At 37.5% G+C, this 27359-nt stretch overlaps 1 protein-coding gene across 5 annotated transcripts in view; it reads left to right on the top strand.

Moving 5' to 3' along the window:
* LOC150087042 (catenin delta-2-like) overlaps window positions 1-27359 on the top strand; it is an 863363-nt gene that overhangs the window by 529545 nt on the left and 306459 nt on the right. For all 5 annotated transcript variants that reach the window (XM_090372913.1, XM_090372911.1, XM_090372910.1 and 2 more), the window contains one exon: window positions 15376-15492. In XM_090372913.1, the coding sequence (XP_090229039.1) occupies window positions 15376-15492 (117 nt within the window). The remainder of the gene's footprint in view (window positions 1-15375; window positions 15493-27359) is intronic.

The following is a 27359-nucleotide window of genomic DNA, read 5'->3' as shown; positions in this document are numbered from 1 at the left end:
CAGATGAAGTTTAGAATAAATACAACTGGAATGAGCCTAACAGAGGAATCTGACAAAATTGCCATAAGCACTTTTCACTTGAACTTGTTTATTTTATATTAACTTAGAAAGTCAGAAAATTGATACCCAAAGGAGGGTATCTGTTCAGCAAGCTGGACTATGTGGCTTTGTGGCCACAGATACTGTAAGTCAACCTTAATGTGGCAACCATAATGCTATGTCTATGGCTGCAGTCTTATACAGTATAGAATAGCAAATATTTATAATAATTGCTGATGTCAACACTGACTCAACTGAGATAAACTCATACACACACCCAACCTAAGATGAGATAAGATCTATCAAACAACACCTTCCATGTGATCTTCAGTTTTGATAATCTGAAGTTCTTAATGAAAATATGGGAAACCAAAAAATACAGCCACAAATGCACATATGCCAGCATAGGGTGACTGCCCCCAAATGGTTGAACTAGCATTCTTTGTCATTCTATTTCCTAAAACAAAGAATTTCAACCTCACAGCCATTAGAGTAACCTATGAAAATCTGGTTACCAAGGTGGATTTCTTATTTGTCACAGTGACCTGGCATGCAGAATTGTTGAGCCCTAACTAAGGGAAGTTATCCAGGCCCTGGAAATATTTTAAATATTGAGAAATACTCATTAAAATAGTATTTGTTACAATGGGATTTTACTGTACAATATTTTAGGTTAGAAAAAATGGTAACAAATACACTTACCTTAAAAGGATGTCCATATATAGATTCTCCATTCATACCTGTCCCTGTGGGATCCCCACCTTGTACTATAAAACCTTTAACAACTCTATGAAATATTGTACCATGATAATATTCTTCCATGCATACTGAACAAAATTGCGGCAAGCCTTGGGAGTCTCTTTAGACCAGAGTTCAATGTCAATATCGCCAACTGTTGTCTGAAGTAAAACCTTGCCACATGTAGATGGGTCGGAAGTGTTTAGGTTTCGATGGCGACTGAACTTTGGCTAAAGGTTTGATGAGATAGTTTTTCCATTGCTGTGGAAAAATCTGGTTCGAGAGTAACTGGTTGAAGATAATTAAAAGTGGCTGAATAATGTACAGACTTAGGCATTTGAGCATGAATTGGGGAACTCCATCACCAGTGGTTGACGAGGCAGGTAGAGAATTGATGGCGACGATCAGCTGTTGTTTTGTGATCTGAATGGTGTTCAACACTTCTTGCTGGGTGGGCTCTGTTAGTAGAGCCAGATCTGAGTTTGGCATAGGATTATGATTAAATCTTGTGACGAAATCGAGCCACAATTCAGGATCAAGTTGCAAAGGAAAATGAAGGTTCACTTTCTCGTATGGAATTTTTCCTTTAGCCAGATCTCGGTTAACGTATAATTTGATTGCCTCAGATTTCAGGCGATTAAATTGAGCCCGTGCCCTTGAATAAACGATGCGATCATTGACATTTTGCGACATGTTTCCATGTGCAATGGAGCTGTTGCTTCAGCTGGAAACTCATTTTGAGTTCTGAATTCCACCAAAGTCTTGTATATGGACTGATTGTTATTTTTTTTTAGAGGCAGCATATTTGGCAACTGTGTTGATCCAGTTTGTGAGAATGTTCACAGCTAGCTCTGGGTCACAAGTTTCTAAGGTCACCCAGGGAATGAGAGAGGCGGCTCTGATGCACTTATCTACATCAAGTAAGTTGGGACTAGTGATGTCAACCTTTTTTGTTGTCCTGCTGGCTTCTAATTTGTGGGCTGGCAGATATGCAGTCACATGTATTGGGACATGATCAGAGTCAAATGATGTTTCTGCAATGTAATCAAGGGTGCAAGGGATAGAGGCTAGAACTAGATCTAAGAGGTTATTCCCCCTGGTTGGAGCTTCATTAATAAGTTGTAGGTCAGCACATCTCAAGTGTGCCAGAAGATCCTTTTTCAGATTAGATAGCTGAGGAGGTAAATTGAAATCACCACAAACTAAATGAGAAGCTGTGGGATGCAGCTGATTGATTATCCAGTTGGAAATTTCAAGGATGATTTGCTGGGAAGGCGTTGGAGGTATGTACACCACACTGGATTTATTATCCAATAGCTTGAAAGTGGATTTCTTGTAAAATATTGCGACGCCTCCACCCTTGCGTGCAATCCGAGATGTGAATACGACCCCATAATCAGCTGGGGCAGCTGCCGCTAGGAATTCTTGATCATCATTGAGCCAGGTTTCGGTGATGGTGAGCTAATGACTTGTCACTCTATGCTTTATATCCTGTCTCGAACTCAAGGACGAGTCCTCAGTAGGCCTAAAAACAATCAGATACTGAGGATCAGGCACACCTCTAGGAACTGATAAGGATCTCAAACAGAAATCCTGATCAAATTATTACAAATAAAACTGGGGTTACAAAATATCAAAATATCCGGAGTCCGCTTTCTTGGTGTGGTTCTTGACAAAAAACTTACCTTCCTCAAACATATAAAAGAGCTCCGGATTACTTGCCTTAAGAAGCTAAACAACTTAAGAGTACTATCTGGCACAACATGGGGAGCTGACCATTACACGCTATTGCATTTGTATCATGCATTAATACAGTCATGCCTTTCAAAGCAGAAGCAGAATAGATCCTATTAGAGTTTGCTGAATTTGTGGTCTCCACAAGGATCCCCCTATTCCTAAGAAGACTAATACCTTTTACTTTCATCTCCTTCACGCTTAATGACTTGTCACTCTATGCTTTATATTCTGTCTCGAACTCAAGGAAGAGTCCTCGGTAGGCCTAAAAACAATCAGATACTGAGGATCAGGCATACCTCTAGGAACTGATAAGGATCTCAAACAGAAATCTTGATCAAATTATTACAAATAAAACTGGGGTTACAACATATCAAAATATCCGGAGAGCAGAATTTGCTCCATAGTGTCAAGCTTGTTCCTAAGACTATGCACATTCTGATAAAAGATGGTGCAGGCAGGTACTCTGGGTACTTTGATGCGGATGGGTGGTCTCTGACATGGCACTACTCGATTCAGCGGGGTGTATCTAGGACTGATGAGCACAGGGATCGGCATATTGGTGTTCTGTGTCTGTGGTTGCGGTAACGAGATCTGGGATGCTATGAATCAGGGTACCATTGGTGGGAGTCCTTTCTATTACTTCTATATCGTTGCCCTTTATGCCCGAGATTGGCATAACAAGAGCTCCAGCAGGCCAGATTTCAGGATTGAAGAGTGCTTCAAAATCTGCATCAGCTACATCGATCTTAAAGGAGGCATAGGTGGGATATTTCGTGGATAGCTTGGTGACTCTACCATTCATTTTGAATGCAGCAAGAAGGTTTTCCACATCATCAGCTGTGGTAGCAGGGGAGAACCTACTAATGAAGACATTACGGATCCGCTTGCTCATCATTCCAGTGTTCGCAATTTGCATCTTGCTGAAGTGCAAATTGGTTCCAATAACTTTAAGATTGGGGCTCAGTTCCTTAAGAGTTGGATTACGGGTCAGTGAGGCGCCTCCGTAGCCAGGTGGGAAGGAGCAGCAGTGCGTAGCACACGCTTCTTGATTAGACCGGGGTTCGAGCCCGTCACCACCAAATACGGAGGATGCGGAAAGGTCAGGAAATGACCACCGCATATTCCCGGAGCAATATGGCCTCAGTTGCTAATGCTCCTAAAAACCAAATAACAACAACAACAACAACGGGTCAGTGTTTGTTCTTTTGTTCGTTGGCTTGCAATCATTGCATACGTTGTAGTGTCTCTATGGGTCTTTACATTAGATACAATCGTAGTCCCTGTATAATGGTTACCTCTCACGTTGTTTGAGGCGGAGCCACAATTGCAATGTACTTCAGCAGCCAAAGCATTATCCGGTTCCGAGCGCGAGGACCCCATATGTGAGTTTTGTGATCGCGAATAGGTGCAATTTGGCAGATTCTGCTCCTGATGACTTCTTTGGATCTTCTGTGAGGCAGTATTTCCTGAGTATCCGTTGGCATCTGCTGTGATTTCAGCATATACTGGTCTAGTGCTGCGTTCAGGGCACACAACTTCAGACTCACATATTGTAAGAATGGGGAATGGAGAGTGGTCATGTGGTAATAAAGATGGGGTGGTTTGGGTAGGAGCTCTCGGTTTCGCGTGAAAGTGTTCGTCCGGAGGATGCTGCTCATGATGGTTAGTTTGAACAGCACGATCACAAACAGATTGCTTCAGATCATCAAAGTTTTTCCCCAACACCTCCAATGTGTTGTGAATGCATTCATTGTGTTCTCGTAGTCGCTTGTTTTCAAGCAGTAGGTCTGCGAGGATATTATGAATTGGGGATAGCTTTATACATAGAGTTGTCTCGGTATTTGTGAGGAGCGAGACCAAGAGTGGACTGTGTTCGAGTGATGTTTGATTAACTATTATGGAAATCTCTGTTGATAGGGTGTTATCCTGTTGGGAGCTACTAGATTTTTGCATGATGAGATCTGAAAGGCCATTTTGTTCTGCCAGTAATGAGTCAGGGGTCAATTCCACATGTGCATCTGACGATCTCACTTTTTCCGTGTCTACCTCAAGTTCGGGTTGGGTCCTGTGCTCAGGTGAATCCGAAATTTGGTTAACGTCGTAAAAAGTTTCACCAGTTGTTCCTAGTGAATGCATATAATTTTCTCCCTTACAGGGGGGGACACTGCTAAACTTTCCGTCGCTGCTTCCCGAGCCTCTTTAGGTCCAACGCGAAACATTCGCTTCCGTATGTCTTGAGACAGGAAGTACATTTTATAGCTACGTCCGGAACAATTCCACAAATTACACAGCTTTCATTATTTTGGTGATCTTGCTTTAAAGGCATTTTCAGATTTTAGGCGCAGATAAAAGGATTACGAGTGATCTGGAAAAGAGTTTACAATTGTGTTTAGTAGTTGCCTTAACTACGTATCGTATTCCAAGCGATAAGTTTTCCGATCAGATACAAAATAAGTCAAAAATTACAGCTTATTTTAGTTGGCTAGACTTGTTACTGTTGGATGTAGAAATCTGCTTGTACGAGGCGTGGATAATTCCTAGGAGGCAGTAAATGACACGTGTCGCCACGGGCACCTGACCGCAAGTACAAACTCATAGCGCATTTGCCTGACCTTGACCTGTAGCCGGAAGCGGTAGATATCTCTGGTCAGCCGTGAGTAGCAAAACAGAAAATTTTGCAGTATGAGAAAACTATAAATAATAAATACCTGGATGTCCAGGTCGCCACACAATGGATATCCTCTTGTTCAGAATCAAATTAGGAATACACCAACATCAAAATCATCATATAAACCTAAGCATAATTCTGTTAATTTAACTGATTAACCGGAGCAACAAAGACACACAGCCGTACAACTGAAGAGCAGGAACTTGGCTCAATCTTCACTTTGATAACGTTTTGGTGTCAGAAGAGGTAAAATAAAAACGCATTTCTTCCATCCCAGGGTGTACTCAAATTATGAGTGTACCCTTGCAACGAACCTAGCCTTGAGGCTTTTAGGTACACAAGGCACAGGCTGAGAAACATCCCATCAATTTCAAATCAGCATCTAGTGCTGCATACAATCTCCCCTTCACAATGTCAGAATTGCATTGTGCTTTACCCACCACTAAACTCAGTGCAGCAGGATCAGATGGAAAACGCTACATCATGATAGCACAACTTACTGAACCAGCCCTTAAGACATTGTTACTTCTTTGTAACAGAATTTTCAAAGAGAATACCTTCCCAGACAAATGGCATCATGCTTACGTTTTGGCTTTTCCAAAACCAGGAAAGGATCCTACAAATCCACAACATTATCGACCTATTGCACTCACCAACTGTATGAGCAAGGTCCTGGAAAAAATGATGAATGCCCGGCTAATCTGGTTTCTAGTCCAAAACAACTTACTTAACCCAGTACAACGCAGTTTCTGTGAAGGCAGATCCACTCTTGACGTACTGATCAGGGCAGAAATAAACATCCATGATGCCTTTGTACAAAAAGAGCACCTTCTCATGGTTATCTTTTACATAGAAAAATGCTTTTCACACAGCTTGGATGTACGGCATAATGCGAAACTTATACGACCAGGACTATGTGGACACCTGCCAGTTTATCAGAAACTTCCTCCATCATTGCTCTTTTCAAGTTAGTCAATGACCAATCATCATCCAATTTTATCCAGAAAGGAGTTCCACAAGGTTCAGTACTAAGTGCCATCCTATTTAACATGATAAACTCCATTACACAGGATCTACCACAAACAGTGTCCACTACCCTGTATGCTGATTACTTCAGTATCTCCTACCATTTGCTTAATATGCAAATGTAGGAAGACAGTTGCAGTGTGCCATCAAAAAAGTTGTGAAATGATCCCAAAACAATGGTTTTCGCCTCTTGCCACAAAAGACTGTCAGGATACACTTCTGTAGGAAGTGTAATCTACCTCCAGATCTTCACCTAGAAAATCAAATCATCCCAGGGGTTAGTAGTGTTTGCTTTCTTGGTGTGGTTCTTGACAAAAAACTTACCTTCCTCAAACATATAAAAGAGCTCCGGATTACTTGCCTTAAGAAGCTAAACAACTTAAGAGTACTATCTGGCACAACATGGGGAGCTGACCATTACACTATTGCATTTGTATCATGCATTAATACAGTCATGCCTTTCAAAGCAGAAGCAGAATAGATCCTATTAGTGTTTGCTGAATTTGTGGTCTCCACAAGGATCCCCCTATTCCTAAGAAGACTAATACCTTTTACTTTCATCTCCTTCACGCTTAATGACTTGTCACTCTATGCTTTATATCCTGTCTCGAACTCAAGGAAGAGTCCTCAGTAGGCCTAAAAACAATCAGATACTGAGGATCAGGCACACCTCTAGGAACTGATAAGGATCTCAAACAGAAATCCTGATCAAATTATTACAAATAAAACTGGGGTTACAACAATGGAAAACCAGTACAAGACCTAACAGACAAGAACTTATGCTAAGCAGATTAAAAATAAGACACACCAATGTTACCGACTACTACCTGCTCCAAGCTGAATCTCCACCTCATGCTCTTAGTGTCAAACAACACTAACAGTCCAACATATTCTACCTAATTGTCTTAACTTTACACAAGAATGTCAAAATAAATTTAAATCCTTAAAAGCAACGGACACTATTCCATTATGAATAATATTAGCAGATAGACCTAATTTATCCGAGGTTTTCCAGTTCCTGAAACTTAACTACTGTAATTTAATATTGAAATCATAACAAAGGACATAAGTTAACAAACAATAAATCATAAGTTTTAATGCACTATAGCCATAGAAGCTGATGTACCAATAAAATACCCACCAACCAAGCCATGAATGAAACTGAACTGATAAACATTTTTATGGAATTACAAAATTGTACTACACTTATATAAGTAATATTGTATGTTATGTTGAATAGCAATCTTATGATTACAAACCAAAGAACTATAAATAAATTACCTTCCCATTACCTTTAGAATTACCTTTCACAAAATTCTGAAATTGCACAAGCAACCTTATAAATTTAAGTAAATTCATACATTTTACAGATTGTTTTTATCTCTTATAGAAGCTATGTTATTTCAATTTTAAAGTGTGCAAGTACTTTATGGACACCATTTATACGCAGGTGGCTTAAAGGTTTAAGTATCTATGGAATCTGCTTGTATTTGCCTAAGAAAAACTGTCTGCAATTAGAGTTCTCATGAAAGTCATATGCACACTGCATGCATTTGAATTGGCTTAAGTCTCATAAAGCAGCCCATAAATGCCTATTACCAATACATTACTCAAATATGTACAAGGTGTACAGACTCTAACATATTACAATGTCTGTCAGAGATGAGATACATTCTACATCTAGCATTGCGGTAGATGCAGCAAATATTACTCTGTATTTCAGAGTAATATTTGGAATTTGCCTTTTCTGGACCCCCTAGCTATATAGGGGATTTGAGGCAATGATGGCTGTTGAAACAGTCAAATTATGAATTCCACAGAACAACATCTTGTTAGTATTGACTTTCTTGATGGGAAGAATCTTGGAATGGATCTGCCACAATTAAACTGAACTGTTCCAGATCAAAACAGTCAAATTATGAATGCCACAGAACAACATCTTGTTAGTATTGACTTTCTTGATGGGAAGAATCTTGGAATGGATCTGCCACAATTAAACTGAACTGTTCCAGATCAAAATTATAATTATGCCTTGGAAGTCTAGTCACTTCTGGGTTTGCCAGGAAGGATATTGACCTTGCTCAGATCTGTATAGGACATTTTCACCTCATGCTTTCATATTTGCTGATAGTGGAAGATCATCTGATCATTCTCTGTACAGATACTGTAATACCTTTTTTAAAATTCCCTACATTTTAATCAAATGTGTATCTTTTAATAATCAACGCTATCTGCCATATTATGCATCTAAGTGATCCTTATGCTCAGTAAGATTTAGAATTAGTATTGGTATTAGAAGTGATGCAAGAAAGCAAGCTTATTCATCAGCCAAAAAAAAAAAACAAAAAAACTTGCATAATCAGTCCATCCACTTTAATTAATTTTCATTACAATTCTTCCTAAAATTTATTAAACCAACCCACTTCTATGACACCAGGTTGAAGTTTATTCCAACAATTATGTACCCTCTTGCTGGAAGAAAATTTCTACTCATCTGTTGTTATTATTATTATTAGCTATATGGTGCAAGGAAGCCTGAGGCTTATGCTGCACCAGCCGAAAAAAAAAAAAAAAAATTCCCTAATTACCCTGAGAGAGAGAGAATCAAAAGTAGAAGGGAATCACCAAGAAAGAGAAGAATGATGATATCCACCTCAGGACCCTGGGTGTGCCAAGCCCATACTCACCAGATGTGAGCCCCTGGGGTTCTGCAATATCTGCATCTGTCTTACCTTCCTGAACTGAAATTTATGCCCTCTTAGTGTGTTCCTTAAGCTACAGTAAGTAGGCCATCAGTGTTTCCTTTACTAAATGCATTTAAAGCCTTAAAAAGTTCAAGTATACTTACAGACACCTAGTTCGCAGATTTTGCATTTCGCACAAATGTTTTCTTTTTCGATAAGATTACTGGTTTATTCCTATTGCTAATCTCATTACTCTTCTCTGCGCCCATTCCAACAACCATCATAAAATGAAGCTTCCAGATCTGTATGCTATACTCAAATGTGGCCTTTCATTGCCTTATACAGTAGAATAATTACCTCCTCATCCTTGCTGACAAAATTCCTGTGTATCACTTGCAAAACCCCATGACCTATCATAGTAACCCATCTGCACTGAGTAAACATCACGTTTGACTCAACATATTACAATGTCTGTCAGAGATGAGATACACTCCACATCTAGCATTGTGGTAGATGCAGCAAATATTACTCTGTATTTCAGAGTAATATTTGCTGCATCTACCACAATGTTATTCTGGGATTATTGCTAACCATATGTAGTATCTTGCATGTGTCAACTTCAATTGGCACTGCTTGGACCACTTGCATAATTTTTCCTAATCTTGTTGCAGTAGCATACCAGATTACTGTCATTAGCCCCCCCCTCCTCCCAACCTTTGTGTTACCTGTGCACATTAAGGTAATACACTTTCAGCAGTATCATTAATAAATATTGAAAACCGCAATGGGCCCAGCACCGAATCCTCGGGCACTCCACCAATAATATTAGTCCAAGAAGAGCAGTGCCCATTGATAACCACTTTGCCTTCTCCTACTCAACCATCCCTTTATCTGTAGCAGTAACGTGTTCCTAATGCCACCATGCTTCAATTCATACAGCATGTGTGGCATCTAAAGCTTTTCTGAAATATAAGTATATATTGTTAAATTATTTTTTCATCCAGTTTCTTTGTTACTACATCATATCCAATAAGATTAGTGAGATAAGATCATACCTTAACCATGCTTTGATTGCCATATAACTTCCTCGCTAAATAGTCCTGCATTACTTCTTTAGCCAGTGACACTATTTTTCATGGAAGAGAAGTCGTGCTTACAGGTCTGTAATGACTCATTTTGTCCTTTGATCCTTCCTAGCCGATGCGCCAACAACTACCAAATCAAAAAAAAAAAAAAAAATCAGATCCTTCCTTTGTGAGTGTGAGACACTTTTGAATACCTGCAGTCCATAAGAATCTTTCATTAATCTGAGATTTTCTCAGATTCATGGAAGATTCTTATGGAATTGCTGATTTCTCTATAATTTCCTCAGTTATTATAAATCTGTGACTTTTCAATGGGATTTTAATCTTGATTAAAAAAAAAAAAAAAAAATCACAAGTATAATCCGATGACATTTCTGGTCATTTTTTCTGAATTGCATTGTGCAATCACAGTAGAACTGTTTTGTGGTATTCCTGGTTGACCAAATGGGAGAAATTCATAATGAACAATGTCCTGTGAGTCAAAATTACATTAAGCTTCATTTTAACATTTGATCAAGTTTATCTTTACGGCCTTAGAGCAGACTGATTTTTCCTTTTAGAGGACTGGGCCCTTCCCCCACCTCCCTCAGGATCATAGCCATACATCCACAATTCATCACTAGTAATAATGGAAGTAGTCTCAATTAGCAATAGCATGTTGACAGACCTCTGAGGATATGAGGCATAAACATTGCTGAAATGTGTCACATTCCCAAATTTTGGTTGAAATTGATTGCATATCCATAGGGACTACTAATTTTAATAATAAAAAAAAAATTGCAGACAGTGAAAAAAAGTCACTCTTGATCAAGAATGATTTGGAATAGGCTTTGAAGTTTGAGGTGTTTAAAGATTCATAGATTGTGGAAGTTCCGTTTAAACAAAGATCATCTTAGATAGACAAGTGGCCTTCTTTAAATTTTCAAACAACTGAAAAGTTTGCAAAATAACACATTTTCTCTGAAAGCTATTTTTAACAATTTTTTGGTTTCTGTTGCATTCTCCCCAATTCGAAACCAAATTTGATTAAAATTTGCTGCAGAGTAAAATTACCCATTATACAATCCAGTAGAGTACCTTCTATGCAGTGCATTCTAATTCAGACTGAGTTCAGATAAATAAGTGCAGATATGTTACTGTGTCTAGATGAGTCACCAAACATATTGCAACAACTTAATTCTCTATAATGATGCAATATACAGATACATAATCAATCCCTTTATATTGTATTTCATTTACAATGGAGACATTGCATAGTTTATTTCTTGCCTGATGATGAAATGCATGTTTTGGTGAGTTAATAAAACTGTTATTCTGAATTTTTTTTACCCTATTTTATACTTTTTGCCAGGTTATATGAACCTTATTTAACATTTAGGCTATGTTTTAATCTTACCTCATCAGAAAACCCAAAAACCTTCAGATGCTGAAGTCTTTCTTGTCAGCTTCGAAATTTTCTTTCCATTCTTCAGTTTTGTCAGAATAAAAAAAATATTTTTGCCCATTCACATTCTTTCGAAAGGGATTTTTCATGGATTATTGTGAATCCTTGTGATGGGGGAAAGTAGGCAATAATAGCAATTTTACAAGCATGTGATTTTTCATCTCTGTGTAGCATAATCTTCATGAGTGATAGCGGCAAAAGGTCATACACACATCATTGCAGATCTTCTCAAGTGTCTATAATCAGTGGCTGTTGATTCTCAGAACTGCACTGGAAACTGCTTTCTCTCATGATGTGGACAACTCTCAGCTTTCATTTACATCAACCAGCACTATAAGTGGAAAGTTAATTGCAATGGTTATGCTGAATTCCATAATCCTGTTATGTCTGAATGGAAGAGTGTTTATATGTGTGAATTTTGTGGAGCAAGCTTTAAAGCATCAGCCCATTCATCAGATGTGATATGTCTGATTAGTTTTAGCAATAGCCACATGGTGCAAGAAAGCCAAAAAAACAAAAAAATAATAAAAAGAAGAAAATTTAAAAAAATAATAATTATTATTAAGACAAATAGACAGCCTATGCATTTCCCTCCTCCTGTAGGTAATTATCCAGTGGTCAGCCTCTACCACTCATGTAGGTAACATATTCCAGTAATTTATAACTCGCTGGCAAAAATAAAATCCCATTCATACAATTTACAACTGATGGGTGGCATATATGAACCTATATGATGTATTAGATCTAGAGCATATTTCTTCCTATCCGTGCATATTCTGGTTGTTTTTGGTAGGTAGGGTTTTTGTGCTACATTAATTCTCTCCTCCTGAGGGACAGCCAAATACTCTCATTTGTATCAATTGATCGGGGTCTTCCTGCATTGGTGATATTGTGTTAAGATGTTAATGGAATTTTCCAGAATTGGAATGTCACTATATATATATATATATATATATATATATATATATATATTAGATTGTGCAAAAATTCTACAGGATTCGTTTTAAGCATGTTCCAAATATGTATCATCTTTCTGGACCCCTCCCTCTTTCCCAACCACAGCCTCTATATTTGAATTCATTTGAAAAGCTGTGGGTTCATTTGGAAAGATAGTGACATTTGACAAGAATTGTTCAAAATCTGAAGGGCATGGTGGTAGTAGTAGTAGTAATCGTAGTGGCATGTGATGCAAGAAAGCAAGTGTACGAGCTTATGCAGAATCAGCTGAAAAAAAAAAAAAAAAAAAAAAAAAAAAAATTCACACAACCATTCCCTCAAAATGTTTGTCCAGTTCCTCCTTAAATTTATTTAACCTATCAACTTCCACAATGACAGATGGAAGTTTGTTCCAGCAATTAACCACACCTGCTGGCTAAAAGCAAATTTACGCACATCTATTCTACATCTGTCTTTTCTTAATTCGAATTTATGCCCCCTTTGGTTCGTAAACTGAACAAGTGGAAGAATCCCATCAGAATTCAGCTTGCTTAACCCTTTCAAGGTCTTATACACCTCAATCAGATCACTGTGCAGGTGTCTCGTCTCCAGCCACTGCAACTTGCAGAACTTAAGCCTCTCTTGGTAAGAGGATCCCTTCATTCCCCTCACCAATCTTGTTGCCCTTCTCTGTACATGCTCAAGCTAATCTACATCCTTCCTAAAATGAGGCCTCCAGACCTGTATGCAGTAATCAAGGCAATGGGTTGACCATTGCCTTATACAGAGGGACAATCACCTCCTTTTCCCTGCTAGCAAAATTCCTGTATGTCATTGACAAAACCCCATGACCTGCCCAGGCAGCTTGTCTGCATTGCTCAGAAAACTTCATATCTGACTGCACAATTACTCCCAGGTCTTTTTCATTTTTTACCACCTTAAATGTAGTACCACACAGTTGGTACATTTCTCTGGGGTTACTTCTACCCATATGTGGTACTTTGCATTTGTTAAGGTTAAACTTCAGTTGCCACTTCTCAGCCCATCTTCCCGAATTTTCTAGATCCTGTTGCAGTAGCACACTGCCATTACTGTTATTAACAACCCTGCCAACTTTTGTATCATCTGCAAACTTCGACACTAAGCCTGATATACCTTCATCAATATCATTGATAAATATACAAAACAACAGTGGACCCAACACCGAACCCAGTGGGACTCCACTAATAACATTAGTCCACTAAGACCAGCACCCATTGATTACCACCCTCTGTCTTCTCCCACTCAACCATCCTTTTATCCATTGTAGCAACCTACCCTTAATACCATTCTGCTCCAATTTGTACAGTAGTCTTCCATGTGCAACAATGTCAAAAGCTTTCATGAAATCGAAGTATATGATATCAAAATTAATTTTTGCATCTAGTTCCTTTGTAACCACATCATAATATCCTATCAAAGTTATCAGACAAGACTTTCCCTTAACAAACCCATGCTGTGTTTGAATTATTGCTGCAGTCTTGTCTAGATGATCCTGCAATGCACCTTTAACAAGCAACCCCATTATTTTACTCTGAACAAAAGTTAAACTAACTGGTCTGTAATTATTCATGTCACCCTTCGATCCCCCTTTGTGAATTGGGGATACATTTGCACATCTTCAGTCCATGGGGACCTCCCCTGAGTCCAAGGATGCTCTCATAATTATGGCTAAGGGTTTGCTTACTTCCTTTGCTGCCTCCTTTAATATAACTGGATAGATCCCATCCACCCCATGTGCCTTTCTTATGTTTAACTTCAACAATTTCTCCTCCACTTTGCTCTCAGTTATTACGAAATCATTAAGTACCCTGCTACAATTTGATAACCTTCTGGCATTTTCAAACCTTAATAACTCATGTGTGAATGTAAATGGCAAAATGCTCATTCAGTTTATTTGCTATCTGAGCAGGATCATGAATAGTCGAACCATTGATATCAAGTGGACCAATCAGATTCATCCCCTTCCTTTTGGAGTTTATATAAGTAAAGAAATCCTTGCTGTTTTTCTTAGCATTCTTTGCCAAAGATTTCTCGTAATCTGCCTTTGCCTGCCTAACCTCCTTTGTGACTTGACCACAGACCAGCTTATATCTGCCATAGGCTTCTGTGTCACCTGAAAATTTATATGCATCCCATGCATTTTTCTTCTCTGTCACGAGTCTCATTAGTTCATTTGATAACCATTAAGGCCTAAACCTTGAAGAATATTTCTTAATAGGTATGAAATTTTTAATAGCTTCCACGATTAATTCCTTGAATGCATCCCACTTAGAATTTGCTGTTGGTCACTTCATCAGTTGATCCCACTATACAGAATTTAAAAACTGTCTGAGACCACTGTACTCACCTTTACGGAAGCAAAACCCTTACCTTTACCCGTGATGGTATTTATATATTTTTAACTAAATCCCACATCAGTACACTGTGATCACTGCCACCCAGTGGTTCCTTTATCTGCAAATTCTTAATACCCGAATGATCACTGCTGATAACCAGATCAGAGTATTACCCTGATCTGGTTATCAGCAGTGATAACCAGATCAGGGTAATACCCTGGTTGCCTCTCAAACATGTTACTGCAGAAAACATTGTCTTGAAGAATGGCTAAAATCAAAGAAATGTGTGCACCTTCAAAGTAATCAGTGCAATGGAGTTGGACCAGTGTTGTTATCATTGCTAAACAAGAATCACATCACTATCAGCTGCATTTTAATTGGAAATTGTGCAACAAATTACCTGCTTATCAATTCATGAAAATTAATGTTATTACTTAGAATATTATAGAAAATTGTTGTTTTTTGTATTAGGTGACCTAGAAGAAATCGTAAGTGAAAAACTGTAAGCAAGTTCCATTTCACTTGTCATTTTTCTGGAATTAATAGGTTAAACATTTCTAAAGAAGTTAGAAAATATTAATTGTATTTGCACTCATCCTTAAAAAATACTAATTGTATTTGCATTCATACTTTGTTATAGAGAGGAATTCGTAATGCTGGAGGCATCCCAACTTTAGTGAGGCTGTTGAGGAAAACTCCTGATAATGAAATTCGGGAATTGGTTACAGGTATATTGTGGAACTTGTCCTCGTGTGAGGTAAATGTTGCTGTTCCTAACTTTTAAATTGAATTTAGTTATTACTGTTAAGTGGATTTATGCACCATACTGCAGTTACGGATTTGCACTGCATAACAGTTACTGTTATATGGGACCTGCCTATTAGTTTGTGCAATTTAATTAGGTAAAGAATCCACAAAATCAATCTTTGCAACATATACTAAGAAATACATGGGAAAACACTGACCATGCCTCAGAATATGTGCAATATCTTGAATCAATTATCAGAGATACTGAAATTAGTTGTGAATACCCTTATACTTGTATATGAGACCTTCCAAATTATGGAAAAATCTGTTCTGTGACATTAATTATTAACTGCTCAGGACCCTCAGATATGTGGTTATAATCACCATCCTCCCACACTGGGTGGAAAAAAGTCTGAGTTTGAATCCCTTCAATGATAGGATTTTTATTTATTTTTGGTTAATTTTGGCTAAGTTAGTCAGTCTTTGGCAAGGGTTTTATACTTACACAATATACCAATGCTTCATAGCCTTAGTTACTTTGCCATTAAATGCACACATAACTGACCAGGTAAGTCAGTTAACTTTCCCACTCTCCCTTTGTGGGATTATGATAGGAACATGCTCGGATTGAACCCCTAACATTATACATGAGGAAGATGTTTGGCAGGATATCACAGAAGTTGATGTGTTATGCTGCATTCTCTCTCCGAGATGTGGATTGTATTTCCTATAATGGGAAGTATGCTCAGTGTTTGCTATACATTAATAGCATTTGTTACATTATTATTAATTATGTCATGATTATTTATCTGGTGGTACTGTATATCATACTGAAAAATTATTGAACTTTTATATTCATTAAATTTCATTGCTGTTAGCTAATGTGCTCTCTGGTTTTAAATATTTTTAGTAACTGATACATACTTATACTGTTGGCATATTTTTATTTTCTTTATAACCTAATTTTAAGTAACTGAATTTGAAAACTTTTTTTTTTTACTGTATTTTTGCTCTTTTTACTTTGGTTTTATTTATTAAACAATTGTTCGATAGACTGTTCACCACCAAAAGACACTTTTGGGCATGGCTACGTAAGCACTTCTCTTCTGTGAAATAGGGGTCAGGAAGTAAAGAGAGAATACAGCTGGTCAATTGAATAACATGATTCAGTAGTTAGCAGTTATTTATTTTTGTAACTATATTGTAATACTGGATTACTGAAATACAATCATAATATTCAGAAATAAATGTAGAAAAAAAATAATATTCAGAAATAATAGTGAAATTATAGGCATTTGCTATTCATTTTTTTAACCAGGAATAATTGATATTTAATAAATATTAATAACGTAATTAAAAAATTGCATTAATCATTCTCCTGATCTGTTTCCATTTCTGTTTCGTTGTCACTTTCATTTGTACTAAACGTTAAAGGCTCAGTGAAGTCTTCAGTAATGCAATCAATTTCCTAATACTTCCGCTCTATCTTGCAAACACTGTCACAGCAACTTTTCCTTTTTTCTTGATTTATGATAGCTATTCCTTGTTTCATGTATTCCACCAGATGTGTTATATTCACATCCCCTCGAATATTTTTATTTTGAATAAAATTTTCCAATTGGGCCCATATAATTCGATAGGGTTTAAATCACAATGGTATGGCAGCAATCTTAAGGGAATGTCCATGCTCATGGAATATTCTATCCACTGTGTATGTTTTTGAAATGTTTAAATGGCTAATAATTTCTCTATGCTTATAATTCTCTATGCAAATAATGGCTAATAATTCACATTTATTCATACTAGGCTGAAATGATGCATTGTGTCTCACCAACCACTCTATATCTTGCTTCCACTTTGGAGCCCCATATCTGCCTAATGGGGCTCCAATCACACCGAAGTGATTGGAGTACCTGCCTGAATATTTGGCAGTAGTTGCAGCTTTAGCCAAGTTTCAAAACATGGCAAAATTGTTGATTCATTTGGCCATGGTAGTCTCCAGTTGTGTTTTCAGCTTTATATACAAACATAGAATTTGGAATAATGCTGTTTTTATTTCCTGCACTTATTGTAATAATTCTTCTACCAGTGTGACCACAGTCTATGGTTCCTGATAATCCATCAATCATCCAACACTTCTGAAAAGTTAAATTACTGTCCACCCAGGTTTCATCTAAAAAAAAACTAGTTCTTTCCAAAATTGCGGTAATATGTAATTGCTTGTAAATATTTTGTTCATAATAGAACAATGTCGTCTCTTTCCATTTAGACTTTCTGTTTGGCTTCTGTTTTCTTCCATTTAAACGCCATTTGTTTCAAAATTGCATGTAGGGCTGTTTTCCTGAAAGGAAAATCAAATTTCTGCATTATAACTGGCAATAATTTATTTAAAGTTGGTACCTTTCTATCGATGCTATAAAATTCTTGAATTGTGTGATGAATAATACACCTATCAAATTCGTCTACCCAGTCAAATGTTTTCCTACTCACCCATTCCCCCCCCCCCTCCTTTTTCTATCTATCTCTCTCTTACATGGAGATTTTAATTTATATTCTGGGTGAAAGAGCAATGAATGTTCTTTTCTAATCCATTTAATTGTCATTTATGAAAAGATGAAACATCTTGTTTCATCTTCAAAAAACTATAGCACATTATTCACCATATTTTTCACACCCGGTCAAATGTTTTCCTACTCACCCATTCCCCCCCCTCCTTTTTCTATCTATCTCTCTCTTACATGGAGATTTTAATTTATATTCTGGGTGAAAGAGCAATGAATATTCTTTTCTAATCCATTTAATTGTCATTTATGAAAAGATGAAACATCTTGTTTCATCTTCAAAAAACTATAGCACATTATTCACCATATTTTTCACTTCACTGTGAAGAACTTTTTGACCCTGCCGTACAGACATTTTTGTTACTTATGCAGGTGTCCGGTGATACATACTAGTACATGTCATATATAGTGCTGTCAGATGCCTCTTTACCTTACCCTTCTGCAAAATGTTTTGGTCCCAGTTGCCAAGGCACCGAAGTATCGTATACTGGCGAACAAATAGTATATGGCCTTATGCCTTGCTATTGGCCCAAGTGCAAGTCATCATACTATTGACTAGAGCTACTTTGAGTGATTTGCTATTATTTCTGCCTTATATTTATTTAGTTTTTAGTTAGATTAAATCAATGTTCAACAAAAATAACTGTTTCTTTCCTTTCTCTTTTTTGTTTGCACTAACATATTTGTTTAAAGCATTGTCATTAAGTGGCACCAGTCTTGCCTCCACATGTTGGGACTAGTAATTCAGGAGAAGAAAGTCATTTCTATTATACCAAAAAAAGCATAGTATGCCTGTATTGGTTCACACTTGACCATATGCTCACTGTGTGAACCAGCAGTAGGAGAACTTTCCATTCAATACAAAAACCTCATAGAAGGATTGATGGATCTCTCCAAAGCTCTCATAAGTTTCCATTCTGGTGACAAGCTTATTGAAATATCAAGCTTGAAACATTTGGGAAAATTACTAACAATGAAAAATGTCAGAGATACTAGCGGTAGTGATAACCCATAATGTGTTATCTGTGCTTTTTTTTTTTTTGTAAAAAAATAGGTGCTGGTACTCATTTTTTGCTATCAGGAAAAATTGAAAGGATATGTAAAGTACTCTAAAACTTTTTTCCTGATATTGTTACTTTAGTAGTAATATTTTTGGAATAAGAACAACAAATTAAGTATTAACAGTTTATTATGCATACATTTATTATTTAAGTATATAAAAAATAAATAAAGTGTGTTAAAAAAATAAGTAAAATGTGATTAAAATAAGTAATAAGTAAAAATAATTTCATAATAAAGTTTTTGTAGAATATTCCAAATTTTTATTAAGTTCTCATCCGACACACTATGCTGGCTTCGTTTCATCTGTTTGTGTTTGTTGCTGAATGGCATTTCTGAAGCAGCCACAAATCAACATATTTGCTGGATTGAAGTGTGTCAGCGGTGAGTCTACAATTTTAAGAAATGGGAGTGAAGAAATTGTTTTTGTCATCAACGAAGCTGTGGTTGGGCCGACGATCAGATTCATTTATGACAATCCTTGTTCATATTTACTCGATGAAATTGATATCTTACTCAGAGCTTTCATCAGATGCTTCAATTCTTCTGAAATGATTTTATCAATTAGGTATTTCCGAAATCCACAAATTGCTCGTATCTCTTTCATTTAACTGTAACCTAATTGACAATTTTCTGACTTCATTTTTAACAAATGCCAACATTTCATGTTTAGAAGGTTATTAAACCTTCGTTGTCCTCATTTGCCTTCTCTCATCATTGATATTGTCACTTGTTCTTTCAACTAGGGCTGCCTCCATAGCCAGGTGGGCAGGAGCAGTAGTGCCTAGCACATGCTTCTTGATTAGACCGGGGTTCGAGCCTATGACCACCGCATATCCCCGGGGCAATATGGCCTTAGTTGCTAATGCTCCTCAAAAAACCAAACAACAACAAATCATTCAACTAGTTGTTAAATTAAAAAATTTTTTTTTTTTTTTTTTGAAACCGTCCAAAATGTCAGTATCATTCGGATTTTCAGGTATTGTGACCATGTAAACAGGGATAGGAAAAATGTGGATATGGGAAAAAAAAAATGCCTAACGAAACAAAAGATGATTATTTGTTGGCATACGAAGAAAATTACTCTACTAATTCTCGAACAGGCTGCTTACAGTTCATTCACAGTGGTGTCCAACCTATGGCCCATGTGGAAAGTGAACTAGAACAGCATTTTAAATTTTGTTAATTATCACAAAAATTTTTTCTCATTAAATGTTTTGTTCAGTAATTGTGTATTGTATTTATTAAAATTTCCGAATATTTTCAATTTTTCTTTTATGTTTGACAAGATATGGAAAATGAACACTAATTTTTCTTGAATAATTCAGTGCAGCCCACAAAAGAAATCTAACTTTGAATTTTTTTGAATATGGCCCCTATACGGGAAAATCGTATTTGTTTTTGTATGGGTGGCTCTTAGAACAGAAGTTAATCTCCACCTCGTTGCTCTGTTCAGTTTTAACACTCTGTTAAGGTAAGGCCAGTGTGTGTCGGGTAATAAAAAAAAAAAAATTCTTACCAGTTGAACTAGAATAGGAGAAAAGGAAGCAGAAAGAAGTTTTAATTCCGCACAGGAGGATTTTCATCCCACACGGAAGAAAGTGATAGGACAGAAAAATTGTCTGTGAGCTTGTGTGTTCTGTAGAGTAGTGTTGTGTACTGGCCTTTTGGCTACCTGGAAGCAGAGATCACCTGGATTTCCGGGGCCCCTCTGTAGCCAGGTGGACAGGAGCAGCAGTGCGTAGCACATGCTTCTTGATTAGACCGGGGTTCGAGCCCATGACCACCAAATATGGAGGATGCGGAAAGGTCAGGGAATGACCACTGCATATTCCCAGAGCAATATGGCCTTAGTTGCTAATGCTCCTAAAAACCAAAATAACAAAAACAAGCAAACAAAACCTGGATTTCCCTGTCCAGGTACTCATCCCTAGCCATGGGAAGACAAAGCCTCTCCTACTATCTGCTCCCCCTCCTCCCTTGGGAAAGAGTTTCCCAGGGAGGAAAAGAAAACTAGAGTAAGGTAAGGAGGGGGACTCCCCTGGCCCAACGGAGCCTCAGTCCAGGATAAATTGCTAGGGGGGGGAGTGAGTGAGAGGTTGCTAGCCCATTGGCAGCATCGGGAATATCCCTTGGTCTGCTCAATGTTGACCAGCACAACTTCTCCGTATGTGGGACAGGTGGTCGGATAGATGTTACGAGTACCCCTCAGTTGTAGAATGGTAATCCTGTTAGCTCTCTTAATTCGTGCAGCAGCAGCACTAAGTGCCTAAAGGCCAGAAATGTGAACAGAGCATACCGAGTTAAGTCTGTCTTAATCCGTTCTTTATATGAAAATTTTCTTCGCTCAGTGGAAACTATTTTAAATGTAACTTCCAATGGGAATTCAAGAAAAGTTCCTATATAAAAGGAGTTTGTTAAACAGAGGTCCGATTGAATAATTTAGAATTCTAAAAATGGTTATAAAGTTTTATCTAGAAAATATCTTAACAATAGACAGTGAATAAAGCAAATTCAGTTAAATAACTTTAAGCTTATTTGAATAGCTGGTAAACATGTTAAAATATTTACGTAATATTACAAATTTCAAAGTGTACTTCATCCAAATGTCACACATCACTGTTAATGAAGGTGCTGGTATGCTGTCTAGATTGAAGTTATCCTAGATAACTTCAATCTAGATATTCAAATTATCTAGGATAATTTGAGAGTGGGATCTCTTTTATATAACCAAAGAAGAGATTAATTGCTGATTTGGAAAGCTTGTAATGGGGTAAAAGGGATCTCCATTATCTAGCAGCAATTTGATACTTCCATATGACATGATGCAACCACAAACACACAAATAAAAGCAGGTTACTTGAACTGTCTGTTCAGAAAATATATTCAAAATTAATTAGCATTAGCATTAGTAGAGGCATTTGATGTAAGAAAGCAAGCTTATGCAGCATCAGCCAAAAAAAAAAAAAAATAAATAAATAAATAAATAAATCAATAAAAAATAACCACTTCCACTTCACCCCTCTGTTCGTTCGAAATACCTGTCCAGCTGAGCCTTAAACTTATTTAGGCTATCAACTTCCACGACAAGGGATGGAAGTTTATTCCACCAACCAACCACCCGCTGGCTAAAGGCAAATTTCCTCACGTCTATCCTACATCTGTCTTTTCTCAATTTGAATTTATGCCCTCTCAGGTGATTATTCTGAGCAAGAGGAAGAATCCCATCAGCATTGAGCATGCTCAAACCATTCAAGGCTTTATACACCTCTATCAGATCACCTCGCCGGTGCCTAGTCTCCAGACACTGTAATTTGCAAAACTTAAGACTTCCTTCGTAAGAGCACCCCTTTGTTCCATTCACTAATCTTGTTGCCGTTCTCTGTACGCGTTCCAGTATCTCTACATCCTTCTTGAAATGAGGCCTCCAGACCTGTATACAGTACTCTAGGTGTGGTCTGACCATTGCCTTATACAATGGAATAATCTTTATCCCTGCTAGAAAAATTCTCACCTCTTTATCCCTGCTAGAAAAATTCCTATATATCATCGACAATACACTATGAGCTACTCTTGCAGCCCGTCTACACTGCTCAGAAAACTTCATATCTGCCTGCACAACCACCCCCAGGTCCCTTTCATTCTCTACCACTGTCAGCGTAGTACCACAGAGTTGATACGTTGCTCTGGGGTTGCTGTTTCCCATATGTAGTACTTTACATTTGTCAATGTTAAACTTCATTTGCCACCTCGAAGCCCATCTGCTCAACCTTTCCAGATCCTGTTGCGGTAGCAGTGTCAGTAGTGTCCTTGACAACCCTGCCAACCTTGGTATCGTCGGCAAACTTGGACATTAAGCTTGATATACCATCATCGATATCATTTATAAATACAGGAAACAATAATGGACCCAATACCGAACCCTGAGGGACTCCACTAATAACACTAGTCCACGATGAGCAGTGTCCATTGATTACCACTCTCTGTCTTCTCCCCCTCAACCACCCCTTTATCCATAGCAGCAATTTGCCTCCAATGCCACACTGCTCCAATTTGTGCAGCAGTCTTCCATGTGCAACAGTATCAAAAGCCTTTCTAAGATCCAAGTATATAATATCAAAGTTATTCCCTGCATCCAGTTCTTTTGTGACTGCATCATAGTATCCAATCAGATTGGTCAAGCAAGACTTCCCCTTAACAAAACCATGCTGTGTCTGAGCTATGACTGAAGTCTTGTCTAGATGATCCTGCAGTGCTTCTTTAACCAGTGCCTCCATTAATTTTCCAGGAACAGAAGTTAAACTAACAGGTCTATAATTATTTGTGTCGTCCTTTGATCCTCCTTTGTGAATTGGGGTTACATTTGCACATCTCCAGTCCATGGGTACTTCCCCTGAGTCCAAGGAAGCTCTCATAATTATGGCTAAAGGTTTGCTTACTTCCTTTGCTGCTTCCTTTAATATAACTGGATAGATCCCATCCACCCCAGGTGCCTTTCTTGTATTTATCTTCATCAATTTCTCCTCCACTTTACTCTCAGTTATTACAAGATTCTCTAGCTTACTGCCAGAGTTGAATACAACTCTGGCATTCCCCTCGCTGAATAACTCCTCATGTGTGAATGTCGATGCAAAATATTCATTCAGTTTGTTAGCTACCTGAGCAGGATCATCAACAGTTGACCCATCGATATCAAGTGCCACATGTACCGGCACTTCTAGACTGCTTGTGGAACTACACCCATTTGTGCCTAATGGGGCTCCAAAGACCACAAAATAATGAGGCCCCTAGTGTCAAGTGTTTTGTGTAGCTGAGCTATGTCTCTCTACTTTAGCTGTGATATTCTAGAAATTGCATTCTAGTTAATTTAATCCTGTAATTATTAAAACTCCTTATTTAAAAAAAAGCTGTTCTTGAAGACATCAAGAAAGGAAAGTTACCTTTCCTTTTTTTTTTTTGGTACTTTAATTACTCACCCTTATTAATCTTCAACATCTTCAATTTATCACATTGGTAGTGGTTCACTCAAGAAGTGGTTCCCTCCATGGGAACAAGCAATAGAAGAACTCTCCATCACACAAAAAAGCAATGAAAGTTATCCTGCCAGTATAGAAGCTTAAAAACATCAGAATGTAAAGTGGTCACATATGGCCAAGAGGAGTTTCAGCTCTGCACCCTTTTGCTACCATTTTTTTTCCCTTAAAGATTCATTCGATGACAAATTGAGAATTCAGGAAATTATCCCCTTTTATTTAAAAAAAAAAAAAAAAAAAAAAGTCTGGAGACCATAACTGGATGTCCAATTATGTTTGGAAATCTAGTAGGGTGAGCATGAAAAAACAGTCATAAAAATTACTAAAAATACGAATTTGGAAAAATTACAAGTTATGGTATCTCCTGAGGTGTGATATCAGAGTAGAATTTACTTAACGTTACCGAAGAGGAGTTGACAGCTTACTTGAAGGATGACAAAGAAAGACAGTGTTCCTATTTCTTACATGCCCTGAAATTCTAACATTCAGTACTTCTCTGTTATAAGAGTCTGTTAAAGCTGGTTATTTAAACTATAAAGTTCCCTGGAACAGAAGTCAAACTTATAGGTTTGTAATGACTCATTTTGCTCATTGAACTGCCTTCATGAATAAGAGACACATTTTCACATCTACAATTTATTCGAACCTTTCTTGAATCCAAGGATGATCCCATAATTATGGCCATGGGTTTGCTTACCTCTTTTCTGGATAGATTCTCGAGTCCCTCTGTGCTTTTGTTTACTTTTAGCTTCAGCATTTTTTTTCCCACATTCTTCTCAGTTATAACAAAGTCATTTATCTCCGAGTTCTAACTTGATGTACTTTTGGTGTTCCATCCCTAAAAACTTCTTCACGTTTGAATGTTGGTGTAAAATATTTATTTAGTTTGTCAGTAATCTGAACACGATCATCATTAGTTATGCATTTATATCTAGCAGGCTCCTGTGGTTCATCCCTTTCCTTCTAGTTAACTTAAGCAAAAAATTGTTTGCATTCTTAGCCAAGGACTTCTTATTTGGTGTAGCATGACTAACCTCCTTTGTACTTATGCTGTAAAAACCGTAAAGCTTCTTCGTCTGAGTTGAAAAGAGAATGAAAAGAGAATGAGAAGAACATACAGGACTGGTAGCAAGTGCAGTAACAGTCAGAAGATGCCTCTTTAAAAATGGACTTATAGCCCATCATCCTAAGAAGAAGCCCCTCCTCACACAAAAAATGAAAAGGGTCCAATTAATTTGGTGTAAGAAGCATATCAAATGGACCTCTGAGCAGTGGAAGTCCAGTTATTTTCTCGGATGAGAAGAAATTCAACCTGCATGGCTATGATGGGAGACAAATGATTCACTGTTGACGTGGTGAAGAATACCATCCAGACTGTATGGTGTCTACAGTGAAATTCCCTACCAGCAAAATGATATGGGGGTGCATTTCGTATTGCGGAGTAGGTCACCTGCAGTTTATAAAAAGATCTATAAATGCCAATGGATACCTGGCTATATTGGAAGGCAAATTGCTGCCAACCATTTTAGAGACTATTTCAACTTGGCATCTTTCATGATGACTCTGCTCCTTGTCATTGGGCAAAAAGTGTAAGTAGGCACTTCTGTAGTTACTTTAGCTTCGTTTCTGCATTAGAGGTTCAAGAGTAATGTTTACATTTGTTATAGGTGAAAAAAATAGTTGGAAGAACGGTCCATTACAACTTTAGCTGGCCAGGAAACAGCCCGGACCTAATTTCTTTAGAGAACTGTTGGCATTGCGTGGAATCTGCAATTGCCAGTAAGAAACCAAAGACCCTTTGTGAACTTCAGGAAGCCATAAATCATGTTTGGAACCACAAACTATTAGTTGATTATCTTCAGAAATTGATCTTGTCAATGCCTCCACGGTGTGCTGCTGTCATCAGAGCCAGAGGCGGTTCAACTAAATATTAGATTGCACCTGGTGAACTTTTCATTGTGTTTTCCATTTAAAATTATAAACTGAAGCAAATTGAGGGCTTCTAATAACATTTCAGCCACAATTGTCATGTTTACCAAAACTGTTGTATAAAGGTTGTAAATGCTCATTTTGGAATATTTTGAGAACACTTGTCAAATATTACTTAGTTTTGCCTTCATCATCATCAGCCATTTTCAATCCACTGCAGGATGAAGGCCTCTCCAGCAACTTTCCAGTTCCTTCTGTTTTGAGCACTGGCCATCCATTTACTACCCAAAAACTCATGAATTTCATCTATCCATCTCAGCCTTTGTCTTCCAGGTTTTCTTCTAGCTCCTCTTGGGTACCATTCTGTTATTTTCTTAGTCCATGTGTCATCATGTCTTCGAGCCATGTGTCCTGCCCAAGACCATTTTAGTTCTTTAGTTTTGATAAGAATGTCCTTTACTTGAGTTTGCTGCCTAATCCATGTGTTTCTCTTCTTATCTAACAGTCTGATTCCCAATATAATTCGTTCCATTCTTCGCTGTGTAGTTCGCAGCTTCTCTTCCATTCTTTTGGTGAGTGCCCAAGTTTCACTTCCATAAGTCATGGTGGGGAGTATACATTGATTCATTATTTTACGTTTCAGACAAACTGGGATATTGCTATTCAGTATGTGACTATATTTCCTGAATGCTATCCATCCAAAATTTATTCTTCTCTTGACTTCCAGCCATTTATCATTATTACAGCTAATAACTTGTCCCAGATAAGTATATGACTCCACCTTTTCAATTACTGCTCGTTCAATCATTATTTCCCTTTCCGTGGCATACTTGTTCATCATTACTTTTGTTTTAGCCATATTCATCTTTAGTCCAAAATCCTTACTAACTGTGCATAATTGATTAAGATTTTCCTCTAATTCTTTGGGATCGTGGCTTATGACCACAATGTCATCTGCAAATCGTAAATGGTTTAGGTACTCTCCGTTCACATTGACTCCTTTCTGCGATCAGTCTAATCATCTGAAAGCTTCCTCAAGGGCAGCAGTAAACAGCTTCAGAAATATTGTGTCTCCTTGTCGAACTCCTTTCTCGATTTTCAATTTGCTACTGTCTTTGTCTAGTCTAATGTTTTGCCATAAAGTTTTGCCTTAACTAAAAATAAATATCTTTTGTTTATATTTCCATTTGTGATGCTAGTCATTAATGTAACATACCATTGCGAAAAATGGTCAGAAATTTAAATTTCTAGGTGATGCACTTTCTTTGAACACCAGTGTAGTTGTAGACAGAAAC

This window comes from Mastigoproctus giganteus, chromosome 4 (genome assembly GCF_048544385.1).
Source record: "Mastigoproctus giganteus isolate SK-2022 chromosome 4, ASM4854438v1, whole genome shotgun sequence".
Taxonomy (NCBI): Eukaryota; Metazoa; Arthropoda; class Arachnida; order Uropygi; family Thelyphonidae; genus Mastigoproctus; species Mastigoproctus giganteus.
Note: the sequence above shows the minus strand (reverse complement) of the source record. Positions and strands in the feature narration are given on the sequence as shown.